The 21758-nt window shown below is 36.9% G+C and overlaps 1 protein-coding gene across 1 annotated transcript in view; it reads left to right on the top strand.

The window, feature by feature from the left end:
* Plxdc2 (plexin domain containing 2) overlaps positions 1 to 21758 on the top strand; it is a 412732-nt gene that overhangs the window by 187507 nt on the left and 203467 nt on the right. The window contains exon 3 of the mRNA XM_057786950.1: positions 18474 to 18620. Within this exon, the coding sequence (XP_057642933.1) occupies positions 18474 to 18620 (147 nt within the window). The remainder of the gene's footprint in view (positions 1 to 18473; positions 18621 to 21758) is intronic.

Raw genomic sequence — 21758 nt, 5'->3', positions numbered from 1 at the left:
GGTGTAACTGGGACTGAGATAAGTTGGGGTTAACATGGTCAAAATATATTCTATAAAGTTCTCAAAAAATAAATAAAACTATTATGTTAAAAATAGATATGTATAATCAGTTTTGGATTGATTATTTTTTTCTTGTCACACAGATTTCTTAGCAACAGAATTCTACATCCTATATAAGACCTGCAAGTCTAAAATGATTGACATGTTCCAAATGTGCTTACTTTGACTGAAATTTTTCCTCTTCCTGAGCTGTTCAGTTGTGTACATATGTGTATATATGTTTTTGAACATTGATAAAACAGTCAAACTTTTAATAATGCAAAGCCCAGTCTATGGATATTTTTACTGAACGAGGCTGATTTCACTAGAGGGACAACAGGTGGAAATAATTTATGAAACTGACTTCCATGATAGAACTCGGCAATCTGACAGTGATTGTTACCACACTTAAAAGTCAGGGAACACACTAGCTACTCAATCCCGGAAGCAGGACACACAATGATGTGGGATTCCCCTCTGTATGCTAAGAATATCATTGATTAATAAAGGAACTGCTTTAGGCCTATAACAGAACTATAGGGGAACAAAGCTAGGCGGAGAAAAATAAACTGAATGTTGGGACATTGGCCTTCCTTGAAACAAATTGGCACCAACAGGTGGACTAAATCAGTGTAAAACCTGAGAAAGCTTAAAAAGGAATCCTAGACACAAAAGAACAGAGTTAAACATGGTTTGGTAGTGTTTTTTTTTTTTTTTTTTCATGGGCTCTGTTTGCTAGAAGAAAGCAGAGATATGCCTCCTTTAAGAGAGGTTTTCCTGATTCAGCAGTAGCAGGCAAAAAGCCATGCTGTTTTGAAATGCCAGCTTTCTGGGGTGCTACCAGTCTGACCTCTGGCTCTTTCAGGAGACTGAGCATTAAAATAGGGTCTATGAGATAGTATTGTGTTTGTGCATCTCACATAAAAATGTAATATATAATTAAGAAATATAGGTAAATAGACAGTTATCTATAATTGTCAAGCTTGTAGTCATGTTAGATTTTATAGATGTCCAGAGATATATTTCAGGTAGATAGGCATTCTTCAAACCTTTCAAAGATTTCCGAACATGGCATTTAAAATGTTTTAAGACAATGAACTTAATGTTTACTTAGGTAATATTATATCCTTCTGGAGTCTTTGATGGAGTTGAAGAATTTATAGTTATAGGTTTTTTTAGTTATGATAATCTGTTTTGTACATGTAATTTTACTAAGTTAAAGTTAATAACCTTTTTATTTAAATATAAAAGGGGAAGTGATGTGGGATTCCCCTCCGTATGCTGTAAATATAAAGGAAGTACTTTGGACCTATTCCAGAGCTATAGGGGAACAGAACTAAGTGAGGGAAACTAAACTGAATGCTGGGAGGAAAGAAGAGAGAGAGAGAGAGAGAGAGAGAGAGAGAAGCCATGTACCCTTGCCAGAGACAGGTGGTGATACACAGATACACAGCCAGGTGGTGATACACAAGAGAAATGGGTTAAATTAATATGTAGGAGTTAGCCAATAAAAAGCTAGAGTTACTGGGTCAAGCAGTGTTTTAAATAATATAGTTTTGAGTGATTATTTCTGACTGAGCATCTGGGAACTAACAGGCTGTCTCCCCGCAACAACACAGTAATATCTATCCATTACTGAAGCCTTGGAGACTCCCATAGATGACTGATAATTAGTGAATATGGTTTTCACACAATCGTGTTCATAGGTGTAAGTTGCTTACAAAAGGCTGAACTTAGCCCCCTCTCTTTCTGTCCTTTGCACTCTTGCTTTCTAACTACTCTTCTGCCAAGAAGACCGTAGCCAAATGCTGCCCTTCACTTTTGCACTCAACAACCTGCAGAAATATGAACCAAGACAGTTTAACTCAATATAAATCAGTTAATCTGTGATATGATGCTAGAGAAGGACAAACCTGCCTGAGGATATATCCAAATAAATAACGTTGGTTATAGGTAGGCAATTACCAAAAGAATATTTTTAAATACTTACCTACAAGTAATTTCAAGTAACTCTTAATAATAAAACATTCTAGAGAGAATTTCTACCTATAGCTTGCAAAGTAATCTGTTATTTTTTTCTCCATTCTTGGCTGCAGAATTCATTCTTGTTATTTTCACACTTTTTGAGGGCATTATTCTTGCAGTAAAATCTTTATGCCATTTCCAGTTATATAAAATCTCGGCAACACAACATGTCCAAATGTGGGCTGCATTTAAGAAACTATGTCCAACATGTTGGACTGATTACTTAAAAACCAGCAAGTCAAAACAGCCAGTGAAAAGACCTGGAATCAACTTTGCATTTTATACAGTTATACCAGAACACATGTGTGCTGTTTGTCCATGCCTGTCCTCTCTCCTCTGGCTATGAGTGAGGTTTATTCCATTCTTGGTCCACTAATTGAGCATGTGCATTTTTCTTCTCATTCATATCCCTGTTCTCCCCATCCTCATTCTCTGAAATAGTAATGTCCCTTCTAGAAAAAAATCCCCTCATTATTTTGGTATAACTATTTTCACGTTTTTTTCTCTAGGTTGTTATTGATGTTTCACTATTAAACAATATTTAGAACTTTATCTACCAACTGATGAATTTCATTAATTGGACAAAAATTCTAAGCAACTTTTATTTACAATGTAAATTAATGAGAAGAAACTAACACAGAGAATGAAATCCCTGAGCAAATGGGAACTGACAGATTTTACACAAACTTTATTTAAATTTATCTTATTTTTATTAAGCACAATCCCATTATTCTCTTCATTTCCTGTCTACCTTTAACCCTCTCATGACTCCCTGTTTTTTTCCAAACTCCTGGGCTATCTTTCCTTAATTGTTATTTTTCACTTACGCATGCATTTACACACACACTCACACACACACACACTTGAATAAATAAAGTAAAACCTACTAAGTTTGTTTAATGATACTTTTTTGTATATGATTTTAGGTCTGACCACTTGGTATTGAATAACAAATTAAAGGCTCCTCCCTGGGGAAGATTAATTCTCTTTCTCTTAGCAGTTGCTAATTGCCTGTTTAGAAAAATGGCAATAGTAGATTTGCCTCTTAATTTCATGATTTCACAGGCTTTTAAATATATCCCCAAATAGTACAAGAATATTCAATTAATAGTTCCCACTTTGGTTTTATTTGATATTCACAAGCAACTCCAGTGATCGTTAGTGGTTATAAAGTACGTAATTTATTCTATACCTTTTTGACAAAGACAGAAGCAACATTCATGCAAAACTCTAGTGGCTGTCGTGTGACTGAGTGTGTTGTGTGTGTGTGTGTGTGTGTGTATGTGTGTGTGTGTATATGATTTTTCTTTTCTTTTCTGTTTTTGAGTCAGGTAACATGTAATACAGGTGAACATTGAATTCCCTATGTAGTAGATACTGGTTTTTTACTCTTCCTCTTCCCAAATGCTTACGTTACAGATACATTTCACCATGCCCTGCCTATTTACAATATAATTTTTAAATAAAATTTTCTTGCATGGATATTTTTTGTTACTTAGAACAAGAAAAAATGCATTTTATTTAGTTGGTAATTGAGTCCCAAACATCCAGAAACAATCCTGTTCTGCATATACCTGCCAGAGGCCATCAAATGCTGAAATAAGATTTAGTGGTTCAGTTTGGTTACACATTTTGTCTATAAAGAAAATGGTATCTTTTCATAAAAATGGTTCCATTTTAAGTTTTTTAATTGACAAAGTATGACAATATCACTGAGAAATTATGTAAAAATTCCAGAACTTGAGTTGTAATGGTTAAGTGAAAACAAAATTTCAAATGAACACTAATGCCAACACACAGACAAGTCTAATGACGATTGAACAAGAGCAGATGTCATCAACAGCTAGCATTTCCAAATCAGCAAAGGTATTAAGATAAATATAGCTAATGAAGTGCCTACATGGTCTGTAACTAGTTTCACTGGCATGATCAGCTCCATACAAAGCATTCTGAGCCCCAGCTTGGAAATTTCAGCCAACTGGTGGTATTTGTTCGTGTTCTTGCTCAGAGATTCCAAGCCTTGTCTGCATGTTAGATCACAGCAGTATGCCCTATCCCAGATGATTATTTTATCCATCTGGTGAAATGGCATGCATTTTGGAATTTTTAAAAGGTCTCTAGGTGATTCTCTGTGTGTACAAATTTGCAAACTGTGGCTGTAGTTCAGAGGCATTTGTCGGCTCTTGGCATTGTCCCACCTGGAACATCTGTTCAAGTGTGCAGGGACAGGAAAATAGCAATGCAGGTGTTATTTGTAGAGGGACGGGAGTAGTTTCTTCAACAAGTCTGGTGGAGTCTAAGCTCTTTTATCTGTGATTTATGTGTGTACTGAGCTGGAGAGACAATGGTACATATTTTCTTGGATTTGTTTTATAGCATTTAGTATTATATATAGATATAGCAAGTTCTCCTTTAATATGTTCACTGGCATCAGTTACTCAGAACTTCCTGGATTGCCCCAGTTTATACTGACTAAATAAACCTTTTCAAAGTCAGTTTTGAATGCTACTATCCTCTCATGACTGCAAAACCTTTTGAATTTTCCACAGCCTTTCCCACAATGGCCTCTTTCCCTTTCTTATAAAGCGACCTAGTTTGAGCTATTTTGGCTTTATTCTTGACCTATTGAAATAGGTTCCAGACCAGTGTCTGATCTCTCTCCACCCCCTGCCCTTTGTTGTTTCATCCTATTTTCTAGATCATTCCTTGGAAGATTGACTTTATCTGTTACCCCTAAAGGCTTCCCCTTTTTCCTCCTTCCCTCTGTCCTTTCATTCCTCCCTTCCTCCCTTCCTCCCTTCCTCCCTTCCTCCCTTCCTCCCTTCCTCCCTCCCTCCCTCCCTCCCTCCCTCCCTCCCTCCCTCCTTCCTTCTTTTCTTCCTCTCTTTTTTTCTTTCTTTCCCTACCCCGTAGGGTTAAGTGCAGACTTTCTGAAATGACACTCAAGGCATTATTCAGAGTAATTTCTGCAAATCTCCTCTTGTCACACTACTACCCTCTATGCAATATTGTTCTATTTAGTTCTGAGATCATCCCTATTTTCCTCTGTATATTCTCCTATGTTCAGACCAGTCTCTGCGCCCAAGACGACTACTTTAAATTCCAATTCAGCCTTTAAAAATAAATTCCATAGTTACCTTGATTCTTCTTTATCTAACCACTAAAGTAAAATAAGAATTTCTTCTCCTTGGTTGCATACTTAGTTTGTCATTGGTACATTGTGTATGGTTATTAGGAAGAGAAATATTTGAGAGCATATGCTATTATATACTCTTGGGTTCAGGAACGTAGTGTCTATATATCATAAGCATCTGTTTTTTATGCTCCTTAACTGAATACTTCGCACATACATATTCATCACATCCAGAACACTTGTTCATTGAAATGACACCTCAAAGAAATGCTTGTAAGTAAATGGGTCTCTTGACAAATTCTCCTCAACCAGACCATCTTAATTTGAATATTTACTTGCATGCATTTTGCAGGGAGGTCTTCTCACTAGTAGCTAGGAGAGTGAGAGCCAAGGACAGTGGTCTTTCCTTCATGCAATTTTGCAAGACAGAACCCAAAAGTACAGCTGGCTTCTTGGGCTGCACTGAAACGAAAGAGCTCGTCTAGTTATCTTGTAATTTTGTTGCAAGATGTAAATGTCAGCTTTATAGACTTGCAAGTCGTTCTGCAAAGTCAGCAAGGCCATCTTACAAAACGCTCATTTGAATAGAGCACTGGTAATTTATAAATAAAATGACCAAAGATTGTGGCTTTGCTTGTTGATCTCTTTGATTTCTAACTTTTAATGACTCACAGTGACCAAATCCTTTCCTCAGCCTCTGCCTTTATTTAACCTCTGCATTAGCTACCTGAATTTAACAAAGTTGCCAAGGTTTTCTTTCCTCTGAGATGAGATTCCACACCAAATGGTCACTTGACCTTGGCTTTGAAACTTTTATTTAGAAATCAGTGTGATGATTTGCATTGCTAAAAGTGCCTCTGTGGCAAAGGGAAGCACTTTAAGAGATTATCTAAAATCTATTGATTTTACCCTGCATATTAACAGAATGGTCTTCTTTCCAAGTGAAAATGCAGCCTCCACCTAGGGGCAGAGTGGTTTAATATGTACTATTACCAAACTGCTCAGGATCAGGAAAATGAATAATGTGTCAAAATAACCATAAATCTTTGAAGCTCTTCCTATGTCAAGTTATGGTCCCAACTGTGGAATCAGTCAGCTCTGGGCAGACAGTGTGATATTAAATAAGTGAAACAAAATAATGTATATCTTTAAGCAATGCTTCAAGAGGCTTAAGGATTACTTATCTAGTCTTTTGTATTTTCCGGTAACCTTAGAATAAACCAGTCTATCCTATTTTAGAATGGGGGCACAAATGGAGACAAAGATACACTAGACAAGTGACCAAAGCCATCTGAAACCCAATAGCCTCAGCCCCTGTGCCAGCTGGCTGCAGAGAAATGATGTGCTCATTGTGAGCACAAATGAGGTCCTGCTGAACCCAGCCCAGGCTGGGCTGAGCCTATGTCACAGTGGCAGAGTCCTGAATTAGTGGAGCACCTTCCCAAGTCACCAAATATAGGGTATATTTGTTGCCCCAGCACAGGTATGTAGAGATGCCTAGGAGATTTAAAACTTGGACACTTCAAGTATATCAATCTAAATGCTTGATAAAATGTATTCATCATTATCCTTATAATGTTTGATCACTAAAACAAGACAAATGACTTGAAGCTGATTAAGAAAGATTTTAAGATTTGAGAGTAAATGATATATAGGTGTAAAAATATAAGTGTTGCAATAATGTGCTTTAAAGAAAATTTAAGAAAATTAATGAAGATTAAGTAATGAAGACTAAAGGTGGCACATGCCTTTATTCCCAGCAATTGGGACACAGAAGTGGAGAAGCTGGATCAAAGAAAAAAAAAAACAAAGGAAAGAAAAGAAAGACAGTAAAAATAAAAAGGAAAGAAAGAACAAAGTTGGGGGATTATCATTCCTTTTGCATCCAGTGAATTGAACAGTAGCATCTGTGTGATGTTGGAAAATACCCAATTTTCATGAACACAAGGGGGGGGGGGTTGGGCAGGGAAAATTGTGACTAGGAGGCAAGGGTAAAGAGGGATGATGTGAGAAGGACTTGGGTTCTATTCTAAGAGTGATGGGAAACGCTCATTAGACAAGAGGAGTGGTGGGAAAGAAACTCTCATTAGAAAAGAGGAGTGGTGGGATTAGGGTTCTGTTCTAAAGGGTTTCCTTTGATAAGGCAGTAGCTTACCTGCAGAAGCTAGAGTGAAATTAATCAACAGAAAGACAGGCAAACAGAGCTGATGAATAGGCTCACAGAGGCCACTGGAACAAGGGCAATTAATTTTTGAAGTAGTGAAAAATGCTTGATATCTGAAAGGTGTGATGGAAATGGAAAGAACATGAGCTTCAGGGCCCCACAGGGATGCTCCCGCCCCTACCTTGATGGGACACCATGTGAGCTAGCTCATGTGTCTTAGCTCCAGTTTCTTCTTTTGTAAAAAGAGGCTGTCATTCACAGAATTATAACAACTACTAAATATGTCATGTTTATTATATGCCAAACCAGAGGCTTTGAATATCAGGCACCCATAGGCATTAGCTGCTGTTACTGATCAGGTGTCATAAATTGTGATTTACCTGCATTCTTAGTTTTTCAACAAAGAATCAAAACTGGATCAACCAGCAAGAGCCCACAGTGGTGGATGACAGAGATGAGTACCTGCTTCTTTGTTTAGTGTGAACTGTAACTTGATAGTTGAGCCTGTGTGCTTCAGTAAATGTTCCTGAAAAATGATGTAGACGCCACAGTTTTCTGTTGCCTAGGGCTATTTGAAAGTGGGAGCATATGAGATCGCTTAGTTGAACAATGGCAGTATATAACAGTGCTTGATTTCCAACGTGCATTCTCATGTTTATGGTAAGTAGTCTCAATCTAGCACTGCATCTTTGACTACTTTTCCACTAATTTCCATTTTATGGGACTGAAAATTGAGGTTCAGAAAGCTATTTGCAAAATGACATGGAATGAAACATAAAGAAAGGGTCAGTTCTGACTCTAAAATTGGAGAGGGGCGTCAAGCTTCCTCCTACAGCCACACTCACTCTTGATCTACACTTGCTTAGCCACTGCATGAACATACCGGGCTAAGCTTTTGAAGGTACAGAGACAGTAAGAAATGGAGGAAAAAGAAGTATTTCTGTCACTAAGTACAGAATAGCACAGGGGTAATCTGAACACTTAAAAGTACATTAATATATCTGCCATCTGAAATTCCAAATGGGCAAGTCTGGGAACTGTAATAGTTACCTTAGAATCAGAATATTGGCTGAGTTCTGAGCAGCTGGAAGAAAGCATACAGCTTTTCCATGGATGATGCTTATGTGAAAGTCTTAACTGGGTTATAATTTTAGTAGTGTCTTTTCGGTACATTTTCTCCAAAATTCTTTTAAAATTACAAATGATACTTATTTCAATCTCCCTTTCTCCCTCCCTCCTTCATGAAATAATTGTATCAAGACAGGCAACTGTGGTCTTTCTAAAGGCCCTCCTGAATCAGAAGGCTTAAGTGATAATTTTTATTAGATCTAGAAAATAATATGATTTCTTTTAAAGGTGATACATCTGAAGTTTTTTTATAAATCCAAATTTAAGAATAGAACCATATACATATTTTACAGATTGAATCATGTTTCTCTTCAAGCTCATACATTATAGTCCTCACATTCCCTGAGACTGTATTAGGATCCAAAGCATTTAGGGAAGAATTATGGTTAAATGGGGTTATAGAGGTGGTTGACCCTATTTCTATATTTCTTTCACGTGGAAGAAGGAGGACACACTAAACTTTTCCTTTATTTTGTGAGGAAGAGAGTGATGCTTTACCAGCCAGGAGGAGGGCAGTGGGAGACACCAAGCTAGTCAGAGCTTTTGCTTTGGATTTCGAAGCCTGAAGAGATGTGAAAAATCAGAACTACAAAAAGTAACCCTAACATTAGCATAACCCTAACATTAGCATTGTAACACAATCAATGTATTTCTAAGAGTGGACACAGCTAGAGGTATCATGTTACCTAAAATTATAGCACCGAACCACAGTGGCAAGAAAGACTAGTAGTTGTCCCAAAGTGCATAGGTAGAAAATGAAACATAATAGAACACTAGGAGATAATCTCACATAGCTATGAACACATAATTATTGACAAAGGTGATAAAAAGCATATACGAGAAATAAAAGGCAACCGTTCAATAAATGGTGGCGACAAAACTGCGTGTCTGCTTGAACAAAGATAAGAATTCTTCCACGTCTATCATTATTCAAAACAAAACAGAACAAAGTAACTCAATTAAAATTATTTCAAAAACCTTAACTTATTTCCCAAAATGCCAGATCTGATAAAGGAGCACAAAGGTAGAATACTTCAGGCTGTGCAGGTAGGCAGGGAATATCTGAATAGAATCTAATAGTACTAGAATTTGGTCAAAGAATGGACAAATTTGACTATATGGAATTCTGAATTTTCTGTACTACAAAAGAAACTTTCAGCAGAGTGAAAAAAGGCTCACAGAGTGGGTTGCAAAACTAAACACAGACACACACACACCACTGCTGCCTATCAATAAATGGGCCAATGAATTGAATGGGCACATCGCATGAAAGTACAAATGGCTAACAATTTTTTAAATAAATATTTTATCTAATTAACATTATTTTTATTTATTTTACATACAGCCGCAGTTTCCCCTCCCTCCTCTCCTCCTGTCTCTGTCCCTGACTCTCATCTACCCTCTTCTCCATCCACTCCCCCTCCATCTTCCTTCACAAGAGCCAGGCCTCCCATGGTCCTGAATAAAGCACAGCATCTCAAAGGTGTTCAACATCCTTAGATATCAGGGGAAGAAAATGCAAACTAAAAACTACTTTGATTCTCGGAATGTTTATTCACAAGAACATCTTGCAACAAATGCTGATGAGGAGACAGGAAGACTTCATTCCTGTTTGTGGTGTAAACTGTGTTGTCGCTATGGCAATCAGCATGGAGGCTTTAGCCACAAAACAAAATAAAATCTACTTCACAGGATAATGGATAGGATCAGGAAATATCATATTAACTGAGGAAACTTAAGAAAGACAAACAACGTGTTCTCTCTCCTGTGCAGATCTTGGCTTCTAAATGTTAAATATGCATCCAAATAGGACAGGTATGGCTGGAAGCCAGGAAGCTGGAAAGGGGTCTGTGAGAAGGCACAAAATGTTTTCAGAAGTGGAGTGAGGAAGATGGCAGACAGAAAGGGAAAAGGATACTACATGGGTGCAGGGGCACAGCAGGCAAGGGAAGGGAAGGTGCAGGGAGGGCAGGGGAGAGGATATTACATGGGAACAAACGTGGACTTTGTGCCCTTATTTCTTTGGTGATGTATTTACATCACATTCACATTGTGTTGAGAATATTCTATTCTATGGTATTTTGTTATGGTGTCTCAAGCTAGCTAAAACATATAAAGACAGTAGAAACCCCAAACCTAGTCCACAATCCTTTTAAAATATGATTTTTATTGTAACATTTTGAACCCCTTTATGTACTTTGTTTATTTGTAGTTGCCAGAAAAAAATACACTGTACCAAGCATTACAGAGAAACACAACAATGTACTCTGAAAAGAATACCCATTTTACTAATGACAATTACACAGCACATTTGAAAATGGTTGTGCATTTATACGTTGGAACCCATAATGTATTGAGTTCTCACAAATGATGAATAACATACCATAAGATCCAGTACAAGAATTCCGTGACTTTGTGCCAGTTCTGAGGCCAATTACAGCTTATTAAGAAGGATGATTATTCAGCTTCTGGAATGGAGGTGGTACTAATTATATCTTGCTAATTCCCTGGTCATGCAAACTTACACTTTCCTTTCTTTCCAAAAGAATGATGTAAATCAGATTGAGTGTTCTACCCTACATCTACCCCTCACTTCCTGTTTTTCTCATGCCCAACCAATTTTAGGAACTTGGCTGAAGGGCACTCTAATTCGACTCTTACCCAGAGTAAATCTAGAAGTTGCAATGATACTTAGAGACAAATTCATCTTCTCAAACCTGAACCTACACATCCTTTTCTTAGAATGAGATTGGAAAAGGAGTGTGGTGTGGTCTTTATCCATATACCATGTAGTGATGGCTACTGTAGGCTCCAACTCTTTTCATCCTATGTATGACCCTACCTGAAGGATGTGGCTGTGTGATAAACTCGGTGTACAAGAAAGGTAACATGAATGTGAATGGCATGGATAAGTGATCATAGTACTGTGTTGGAGTTCATTAGTGATTAAACCCAAGAGAAATAGAGTTTTGATAGCAGCCTGCTAGTTTGATACCTTTGGGCATACCTCATGTTTTTTTTGTCTTCAAGTTTTTAGCTACCCGCCAAACCCCTGCCTGTGGATGTCAGAATGTAGCTGACATTCTCCAGCCGGTAGACCAGACCCTCTCTGCAAACCTTGAAACATATCTTAGAATAAAGAAGCAGGGTATACTGGATGATTACTTATAGAAACATGAAGACTTCCTTAAAGTATAAGACTTATTGAATTATAAAATTGTATAAAACATAATTATATGATCTGATTGGCCTTTAGTAATTCTTAAATATTCACTGCGTAACACCACGCCCATCTGCAATCTATGCTACACCATACAGTTTGTGAACCGAGCAAGGGACTGGAGATTGAAACACACAAAGACTCACAGAGAGAGACACAGGTCATCCTTGATGCCAGAATGCCCCTTTACTGTGTCCAGGGGAAGCTTATATAGGGATAGCCATGCCCCAGCCAAATCGACCAGAAGTCACTCTCCTGCCATCAGGAACTCCTGAGGGTCTCCTGGTCAGAGAAGCAACAAGCTGTCTCAGAGCAGAGGAAAACAAGTTGTTTACAAGAAATTCAGGATCTAGAGGTTCACAGCTCCCAACAACTCACTTCCACACTTGCTTTCAACATGTCTCATTTAACAGTGTGACCTACCTTAGGAACATGAAGCAATTTCTACATAAATAAATAGAAAACAAGAAACATATAAATGGTGGTGACATTAGTGATTATGAAAGTTCAAAGGGCAGTCTTTTAATATTTGACAAAAAATGGATATTTTCCACGTTACTAGCTAGGGACATCTCCCTGGACACCTGCGAGCCCCTCTAGAGTCAAGTCTCTTGCCAACCCTAAGATGGCTCCCTTAGTTAGGATATATATTTCTCTGCTCCTGTATCCACCCTTCCGATCTCCCAACCATCCTATTCCCCCAAGCTCCCACCATCCTCCACTTCTCACGTTTCTCACCCCATTTCCCCTTAGCCCCATGCCACCTCACCCGCAAGTTCCCAGTTTTTGCCCGGCAATCTTGTCTACTTCCCCTATCCAGGCGGATGACTATACGTTTTCTTTGGGTTCACCTTCTTATATGAGTGAGGTAACCCATACCCAGAAAGACAATTATCACATGTACTCACTCATAAGTGGTTTTTAAACATAAAGCAAAGAAAACAAGCCCACAAATCACAATCCCAGAGAACCTAGACAACGATGAGGACCCTAAGAGAGACATACATAGATCTAATCTACAGGGGAAGTAGAAAAAGACATGATCCCCTGAGTAAATTGGGAGCATGGGGAACTTGGGAGAGGGTTGAAGGGGAGGGGAGAGGTAAGGAGGGGATCAGAGAAAAATGTAGAGCTCAATAAAAATCACTTTTAAAAAGGAAACATTAAAAAAATCCAGTAGATATATTTGCTGCTCACAGTAAACAGCTTTGTTACTATTTATATGTTCACATTTTTATTTTAAAAATTTACTTTTAAAATTACATTCATTGATCAAAATGCATGCATGAAATTTTCAAAGACTGAGAATTTTCTTTTGGGAAATCTAGAATTTTCTAGTGTTTTGTGTAAATACAAAGAAAAATATCCAATTTTATCTAATGTGTTAATGATGAAAATTTCAATTAACATTTTTGGAAAGGCTATTTCCTCTAGATTCCATTACTCAAAAATAACCCAGTTAATATATGTCTAATATATTCTACAGACATAACATATATTAATTATAGATGTATCTATATACATAAATAAATAAATATACATAAAAAATCAGACAGGATCAAGAAGGAAGTAACTAAAAATACACATTCACACTTAGGTAAATGTTATTTTATAAAATGTAGTTGTCCATGGGCATTATAGTGAGGAAAGTAATGAGTTTAATATTTTTCTATTAGCCTTTGGTGACATGCATGCAACAATAAATATTGTTTCAGATTTCTGCCTCCAGTGGTGACCTTACAAAAATTAAATTTTTTTACTAAGTGTTTCTATGATTTCAGGTTCATCTATTAATTAACAGCTATGAATCACAGGCTAATCATGCCAGTATGTTAATTATTGTTTGATCACAATGCCTAACAAAAACAGAAACAACTCATGGAAAGGCATATTTGGGTCATTGTTTTGTAGGACATGAATTCATTTTAACAGTGAAGGAATGGTAGGGCATCTCACTTCATGGTGCAGGGTCTTGTGGGAGACACCGTTCCATCTTAGTGGCTCAAGAAGCAGCAGACAAGGCAGGACACAAGGCTGCCCATAGAGACATACTTCTTTCATTTAAGCTTCATCTCCTAACAGTTCCACATGCTTACCAAATAGTGCAATCAGCTGCAGAACACACATTCTAGACATGAGCCTGTGAGGGGCATTTCACAGTCAGTATGTAACAATTTGAAAATTATTATTATATATTCATGATGGAAAGAAATTATGCCTGCTTATAATTTTAGTGACCGCATGTGACCTTTTATGAAGTATTCTTGTCACAGAGTCAATACTTTTCATCAGACCTTTGGCCATAGCTTCTGCATGCCTACACAGAGCCAGGCCTTTACACAGCTAATTGCTCACTGGAATCGCTGTGATGGGCAGTTTAATTACCCCTTGTTTGATATGAAAGTAGGTATTATATGTTCCAGAATTTCACATTGGTGATATATTTTCCCTATATCTACGTTTATTAGAAAGATACTACTTTGTATTTAAAATATAACTTGGTAGAGGAAAACAAATGAGTCAGAAGTTCATTTTCCAAGGTTTTATAGATGCTGTTTCCATAGAATGTTATGATGGTGTTAGATTATCCAATGTTTTCTTACTGTTTTATAATCTGACTTGTCTGTTTTGGATACCTATACAATTGCTCTTTGAGCCAAATGCCGTGATTCACATCTATACTGATAAAGGTAGCACTTAGGAGGTTACCATGAGGTCTAGGCTATCCTAAGCTATTTAGTGGGTTCTAGCTAGCCAATGTGTGCCAAGGAAGAGAAGAGGGGAGAAATTATTACAGGAAAATTCATAGTATACAGTTTTGTTGCAAATTCTGTGGACTTTTCCCAAGGAAGGAGAGAAAATGAGGAAAAGGGGATGAGAAGAGATTGAGGGATGAGAAGAGGTGTGGAAGGAAGCAGCCAGAAGAGGGAGGGAAAATATTCATGCCTCCTTTTATGTATACCAATCTTGTCTTGTCCACTTTCCACAATTATGGCATTGTTTAACCTTAACTATCATCATTAAGACCTTCCAAAAAAATTATAAGTATACTGGGAGTTGAATCTTTAACATACAGATTTTGAAGCAGGGCCAGCAATGGTTATCCCATTGCATCTGTCCTAGAGTGCTGTGATCTTTGTTTCCCAAGGCAAGGCTGTGTGGGCAAAGTAGGACTGCACTTACGTTTCTCACAAGCTTTTTTTTTCTTGTAATACTCTCACTATGCTCTTTCTTCAGTTTTGCTATTTTATCATACCTCTTACTTTTTTATTAAACACAGAGAACTAGCCTGTTCGTTTGTTAAATTTATTGCTTGAAAGTATGACTTACACACATAGTGTTTAAAATAACTTTATGTTTAAGTAAATAGTAATCATATGTGAAAGCATTCTCTCTTTTTTTTTTTTTTTTTTTTTTTTTTTTTTTTTTTTGGTTTTTCAAGACAGGGTTTCACTGTAGCTTTGTAGCCTGTCCTGGAACTAACTCTTGTAGACCAGGCTGGTCTCGAACTCACAGAGATTCTCTTGCCTCTGCCTCCCGAGTGCTTGGATTAAAGGCATGCGCCACCACCACCCAGTGTGAAAGCATTCTTAAAAGAATACAATACACCTCCACACGTGTAAAGAGCACTACAATACTATCTATTATAGACTAATATTTATGTGGTAGCCTTATGTTTAGCTCTATATGACTTACCTGGAAACCTTGATTATTTAAATGAATCCAGATATCAAATTCTTAGCACATGGATAGCTATACAATAAGTTCTCAATTTCCTGCAGTTCTCAGCGAAATATACTTGATATGAAGATGTCATTGCTGCATCTAGAAATATGCATAATCCATAAATACTGTGTGTAGTGATATTGTTTAGCAGCCATGGCAGAAGAGAACACTGAGGTTGGGTAGTGTAGACTGATTCATGCAGGATGCCTGTAGCTATGGCGACCCATCCACTGCATGTTTTGAAGGATGCCCTATGTTGCCCTACAGCTGCAGATTTGCAGGCAGTTGTTGACAACCTGAGTTTATAGCATTTGGAGTCACCCACTGAGCCGTCTACTTTCAGTAACAGTTGGTTTCCTAAATGAATTGGCAAGTAGTCACCTCGCAGTAGTGCTTTGCTTTATTGTCTCTGGTATTAGAAATAGTTTTGCTTTAGAGGAGAAAATAAAAATCTTTGTGCCCAAAGTGAATTTCAATAACTCTCTAAGAGTCATTATGCCTAAAAATGACAAAAAGTAGTTTGAATAATTTATTGATGCTAAAATCTCACATTTTTGAGACATCTATTTTATAGCTTTTCTGAGTTCCTGAGACAAATGCCTCTCTGGGGTTTAACAATTTGTGTGTCTACTTTCCTAGGTAAACAATAAATTGCTTTTATCTTTGAATAAAAGTTGCAAAATTGAGCTATAGAAGTCAGAACCAAGTCTTTAACTTAACTTCAGTGTTTTCAAGACCTGATATTGTTTTGAAAAATTCCAACTTAGCTGAAAATTAAAGCCCCATCAGCAATATATATATATGTATATTGCAGCCAAAGATGTGCATAATTTTTCAGATATTTCATTATCTTGTTACATTGCTATTAATCACGATAACAAAAAAAGTATTTGTTTAAATAATTACAGAGATTAAGGAGAAAACCAATTTTTTTAAACGTTGACTTCTACCTTTATACTGAACTCTATTCTTAATTGATGAAACTTTACGAATTACTAATTTCATATGAATTTTACCGCATCATATAATCAGTTACACAGTATGCCTATTGTATTGTATTGTACACCTTAGTTTTACTCAGCTTATTACAGTTTATAATAAACTCGTAACAAATTATCATTCATTGAGCATTTTCTCCAAAGTCATCTTTTCTAATACTCACTAAAACTGAATAAGTTAGCATTATTTGCTCTTCAGACCTGACGCCTTTTGGCAAGTTACGTAAGGCTCCATTTTTTCTCGGTGAATCTGTAGAATGCAAGAATTGAGTATGTGTTTGTTACCAAGACCTAAAAGGTCTTTAAAATCATTTTTTCTGTCTTGTTTAAGTTTTATTATGAATAAGAGCCATGCTTTTTATATCAGTATTCCTCTATTAAGGTGAGGTATGATAAAAGCAGTTGAACAAGTACATTCAGATAATCACATGCAGATAAACATAGCCAGAGAGGAAAGCTTCTCTGTTAGTGTTTACCATTTTGTCCTATCTGTGTATTACTTTTATTTGCAGCAGTCTCCCCATGATGCCAAAATGGCAACTGTACCAAATCTCACATAGATATCCCATAAGCAGAATAAGGGACCTTACATCCTCTGAGCTTCTAAACATCTTGCCAATGGCCAATCTTTCACTGATGCTCACACATGTCCACTGATTTTTTTGTGACTGGTAAAATAGCATGGCTCATTCTCCTTCTTGTGAAGAGGTCCCAGCAGGAGAGCAGCAGACACTAGGAGACACATCACAATGTTTTGGTCCTCATGCATTTTGTCATGACGCTGTGAAAGAAAGACCTGGAAATTCACAAGGCTGCCCATCATCCCAGCTTTAGAACATCTCATTCCCATGTTTTTTAGTCTCCTATATTCTTCTATGTCTGCAAAAGTTTCTTGCAACCAAAACTTAACTAAAATTTTTCTTATAAATTTTATTAAATAAAAACTCAATTTCTGGTTTACATCCATTCCCTTCAATATTTTTGTCTTGAATTGTTTTATTTCTTTTAGGAATGATACAAAATCCCTTTGAATATTGGTTAGATGTGAGCCTTCTTATACTTTCTATAATCAGCTTCTGTACACGTTGACCTGGTGATCTGTGAAGACATACTTGAGATTCTGGTTTTGACTGAATGGCTTGGTACCTCAGTTTTATTCTAGAAACACTTTGATAATAAATGTATTAGACAGAATTCACTTCCAAAACATTATTGCCCAAATCAAAGAAAATCTTCTCTATTCACTTTGCACATATTCATCAAAATGTCAGACAAAATACAAATAAAAAGTGAATATAAATGCATATAATTACACATGAAATTAAATATCTCTTAAAATGATGCATGTGACATGTCTGACTTAAAACACAGAGAGGGCCATGCTTCCTGGCAAATGCTAACTTATCCGTGGAGGAGCCATCCCCAAGCCCCTAATAGACATCTTTGCATTTTGTGGCTAATACATGTGTATGATCTGCATAATCCAAGTGTCATATGCTTTTAAAACATTCACTTTCCCCATTGAGCTGGAAGCATGAGAAATAAAATCCATGTACAAAGCACTGTAATGAGACCCATAATGAGAATTCAAATAAAGTAGGTTTTAATAACCCAAATTACGCAGTTATCTGAATTTCTAGTATTATTAACTAAATTCAGTCCAAAATATAGTGTTTTTAAAGAATAAATTAATTTTGTTGTTGTTCAATGTAATTATAGCTCAGATCTTCACTAAATATTTCTAAATCAGATGTTTTTGTCCTGTCAGTAGTTAAATGTCTACTATTACTATCAAAAAAAAAAAAGAAATACATAGTGCACAGAATATAAATTTGATTGTAAGTTTTTGTATTTAACTGTTTCTTCTAAAGAAAATATCTTATTTTACATATTTAATTTTTATTTCAATTCACTTCTCTATGACTCTACTTAAACCATTTGCTAGATTAGAGATCACTGAATTCTTTAATTACAGAAGAACTATTAAAAATAAAATTAGCGGAAACAGTTCTTAATGTTCGTTATTCTCCACCAATGCAGGAGGACACAGATCACAATTACTACATATCTCGGATATATGGCCCAACGGACTCTGCCAGCCGAGATCTGTGGGTGAACATAGACCAAATGGAGAAAGACAAAGTGAAGATTCATGGGATATTGTCCAACACTCATCGGCAAGCAGCGGTAAGTGCTTTGATATGCAATGTTTCTTCTCTTCACTGTGAGAAAAGTGTACAATTAATATTGGGTTGTTTTCCATGAACTCGTTTCTGTGACTGTCATGTGCAACTACATATAACATAGTAAGTAAAACAGGAGAACTGTTTGGATAAACTCATCCATTTGCCATAGTGTTTCTGATGGGTTACATATTTTCTTCCAAGACATGATTCATATTGGATTATTTTCCGTTTATGTAACACTTTAAAACTTGCTTGATCTTGAATCAAGATTTGAGAAGCAAATCATTGTTTCTCATGTCAGGACAATAGTGCTGGCCAAGTTAGAGGCTTGGGAGAAGAAACTGTGTATAAAGGAGAGAAATAATAAAGAAGGCATCAAGTTGGTATATAAGTCTGGGCTCATTGTTTACCAGTGGCCTCTCAGGGAGCAAATGATTTATTCTGAGGCACTGTTTTGGCACCTGTCAGGTAGCATGGGAGTGGTGTCTTCCCACCCAAAGAAAAGTAGAAGAAGGAGGAAGGTGAAGAGGAGAAAAGGAAAGAGAAAGAAACACAAATTGCGACAGACATTGTAAGAACTGTAACGTCAAAGTTATGTTGGCCAGGGTGCATCAGTAAGGCCCCACAGTTTTCACCTCTCAGCATAAACACGCATGTCCATGAACAATCTTATATATACACACAATCATACACAGGTATATATGAACACACAGGCATGTGAACACATAAATAAACACATGTACATACAGACACACAAACTCAAACACATGAGCACACACGACTGAGTAGACACAAACGTACACACAAAAGCATACATGAACACACACAGCTACACAAAGACACACAAGAACACACAGAAACACACACAAACATGGGCATGCATACAGGAGCACACAAACAGGCCCACATGAACACCTACTGGTACACAAACACAGAGGAACAAAAGGCACACATGAACACACACAGGTACACACAGACACTGATGCAGGCACACACACATTGTTATTCTTCCTTTAGGTGGTACCCAGAGCTTTACTAACCTACAGGAGGAAACAGGAAATGGATAGCAGGGCTGCACTTAAGGCAAGATTTTCCCATATCTCATGGAGAATTCTTGATGGAAAATTCTCTAGTAATCTGTGTAGAAGCAGAATTTAATTTTAAGCCCTAAGAGGAGACCTGTGGATTTCTCCAATCTTATCACCAATTTATACAATTTGCATGCTTATGGGTTCACATTCTGTCAACAAATTAGACCAGAAAAAAAAAAAAAAAAACAAAACAAAGAATGATTTTGCTAGGGAAAGACTCAGGGGTAGCTAACTAATACTGCTCTGCATAAACAGGAGATAAAATGAGAAAGCCAGGTACCTGAGCTTCCCTCAAAAAGTACTGCCTACCCTCTTCCTCTTCCGGATCCCCCAGAGTGAATGAGAGGAGGGACATGCAATGTCTTACCTGGGAACACAATTGAATGAAAAAATTTTCCTTCTAGCACCATTACCTACAATGTCCATGATAGTTTGGAATCTCGGGTGTTTGTTCTAGAGAGAGAGGAAGAGAAAAATAAAGTAGATGTTTTCCTGTTCTCTTACAATATTTCAAAACAAAGTAAAACTTAGAAATATTTTGTTTGTGTTTGACAAGTCAAAATGCTCCATTTCCTTCTTTCCTGCTCTTTTTTTTAAAGTCATAATCTACAGCATTTATGTAACACGTAATTATAATAGAATCTAATTTTGTGTGTCTTCAGTGTTTCCATTATACATCTGTTTATGCTACATTTCTTGAATCATCGTTTAAGATCTGTATAAGGCAGATGCTAAAGCTTAACTTTGCAGTAGACAGATTAAAGCAAGGAGCCTGCCTTATTAAATGCTGAAATTTTAATACAAACTCATAGCACATAGCAAGCAATGAGACTAACATTCTACACAAAAAATATTACAGTTATTTGAGTATTTTTTCTTTTATTCAAAGTCACACAGTTACGAGGTGACTGTTCTAGCCATTTCTGATTGCAAACTTAGAAGCCAGCCTGAGCTTGTTTCTTCTCTTCTGTGTCAACTTTTCATGCTGAAAGCTCTGAGGATTTCTTCTATAATCCTGAATTCACATTACTTAGCATGGTGCTGCATGCACTGTTCAATTCGAGGCCAAAATATATCAGAACCCTTGTATCCTGAAGCCATCAATAGCATTCTCATTCAAAACTCCCAGAGAACTGCCCTCATCTTTATGCAAGGCCCTGGGGTTGGAAATTAGGAGACCTTGGTTTTCCTGTTCATTTTCCTCATTTTCTTGGATTCTGACCTCTCTGTACCTCAATTTTATAACTTGAAAGAAAGAGATAAAAATGCCCGCCTACCTATCCAGAGTTATTGTGCAATTAAAACAGAAATCATCATGAAGTGATGGATGCTGAGGACCTTAAAAGATTAATGAGCTTGTAGAATTTTGTTTTTTGAATATTCCAATTCTTTATAAAAATAATAATAACCATCTGCCTGGGAATGAAGCTCATTATAGCGTGCTTAACTAGCATACAGAAAGCACTAGACTTGTGCCCCCGCACTGCAGAAACTGGATGTGGTGAAAATGGCTGCTTGCTAATATTGGGGAAGTAGAAACAAGAGGCTCAAAAAGTAAAGGCCATCACTGGTGATGGTTCTAAGGGCAGCCCAGGCAACACCAGACAATATGTCAAAAAAAAAAAAAAAAACCAACTGTGTTAAAATAAAAAACTAAACTAAAGGGGTCTGGAGAAATGACACCACAATTAGAAGCATGTATGGGGCTTGCTGAGGTCATTTCCTACCTCCCACATCAGGTGGTTCATAACCATTTATAACCCCAATATCAGGAAATCTGATACCTTCTTCTGGTCTTTTCAGACACTTGTATGCATGTATGAGCACACTCCCACACAGACATTCACAACATACATACATACATACATACATGTATGTTTAAAGTAAAATAAATATTTTTCTTAAAAAGCAAGATCACAATAGTTAAGATTATGAAAATAAGTTATTGACTACTGGAACATGGCAAGAAGAGATATGAAAGGACTGGGCTAAATTAAGAGTACAGTTAGAAAAAGGAGCTTATGGCCAAGATGCAGAGTGCAAAGGGG

This window comes from Chionomys nivalis, chromosome 13, assembly GCF_950005125.1.
Source record: "Chionomys nivalis chromosome 13, mChiNiv1.1, whole genome shotgun sequence".
NCBI classification, from domain to species: Eukaryota; Metazoa; Chordata; class Mammalia; order Rodentia; family Cricetidae; genus Chionomys; species Chionomys nivalis.
This window is presented reverse-complemented; position numbering and strand designations above follow the sequence as displayed.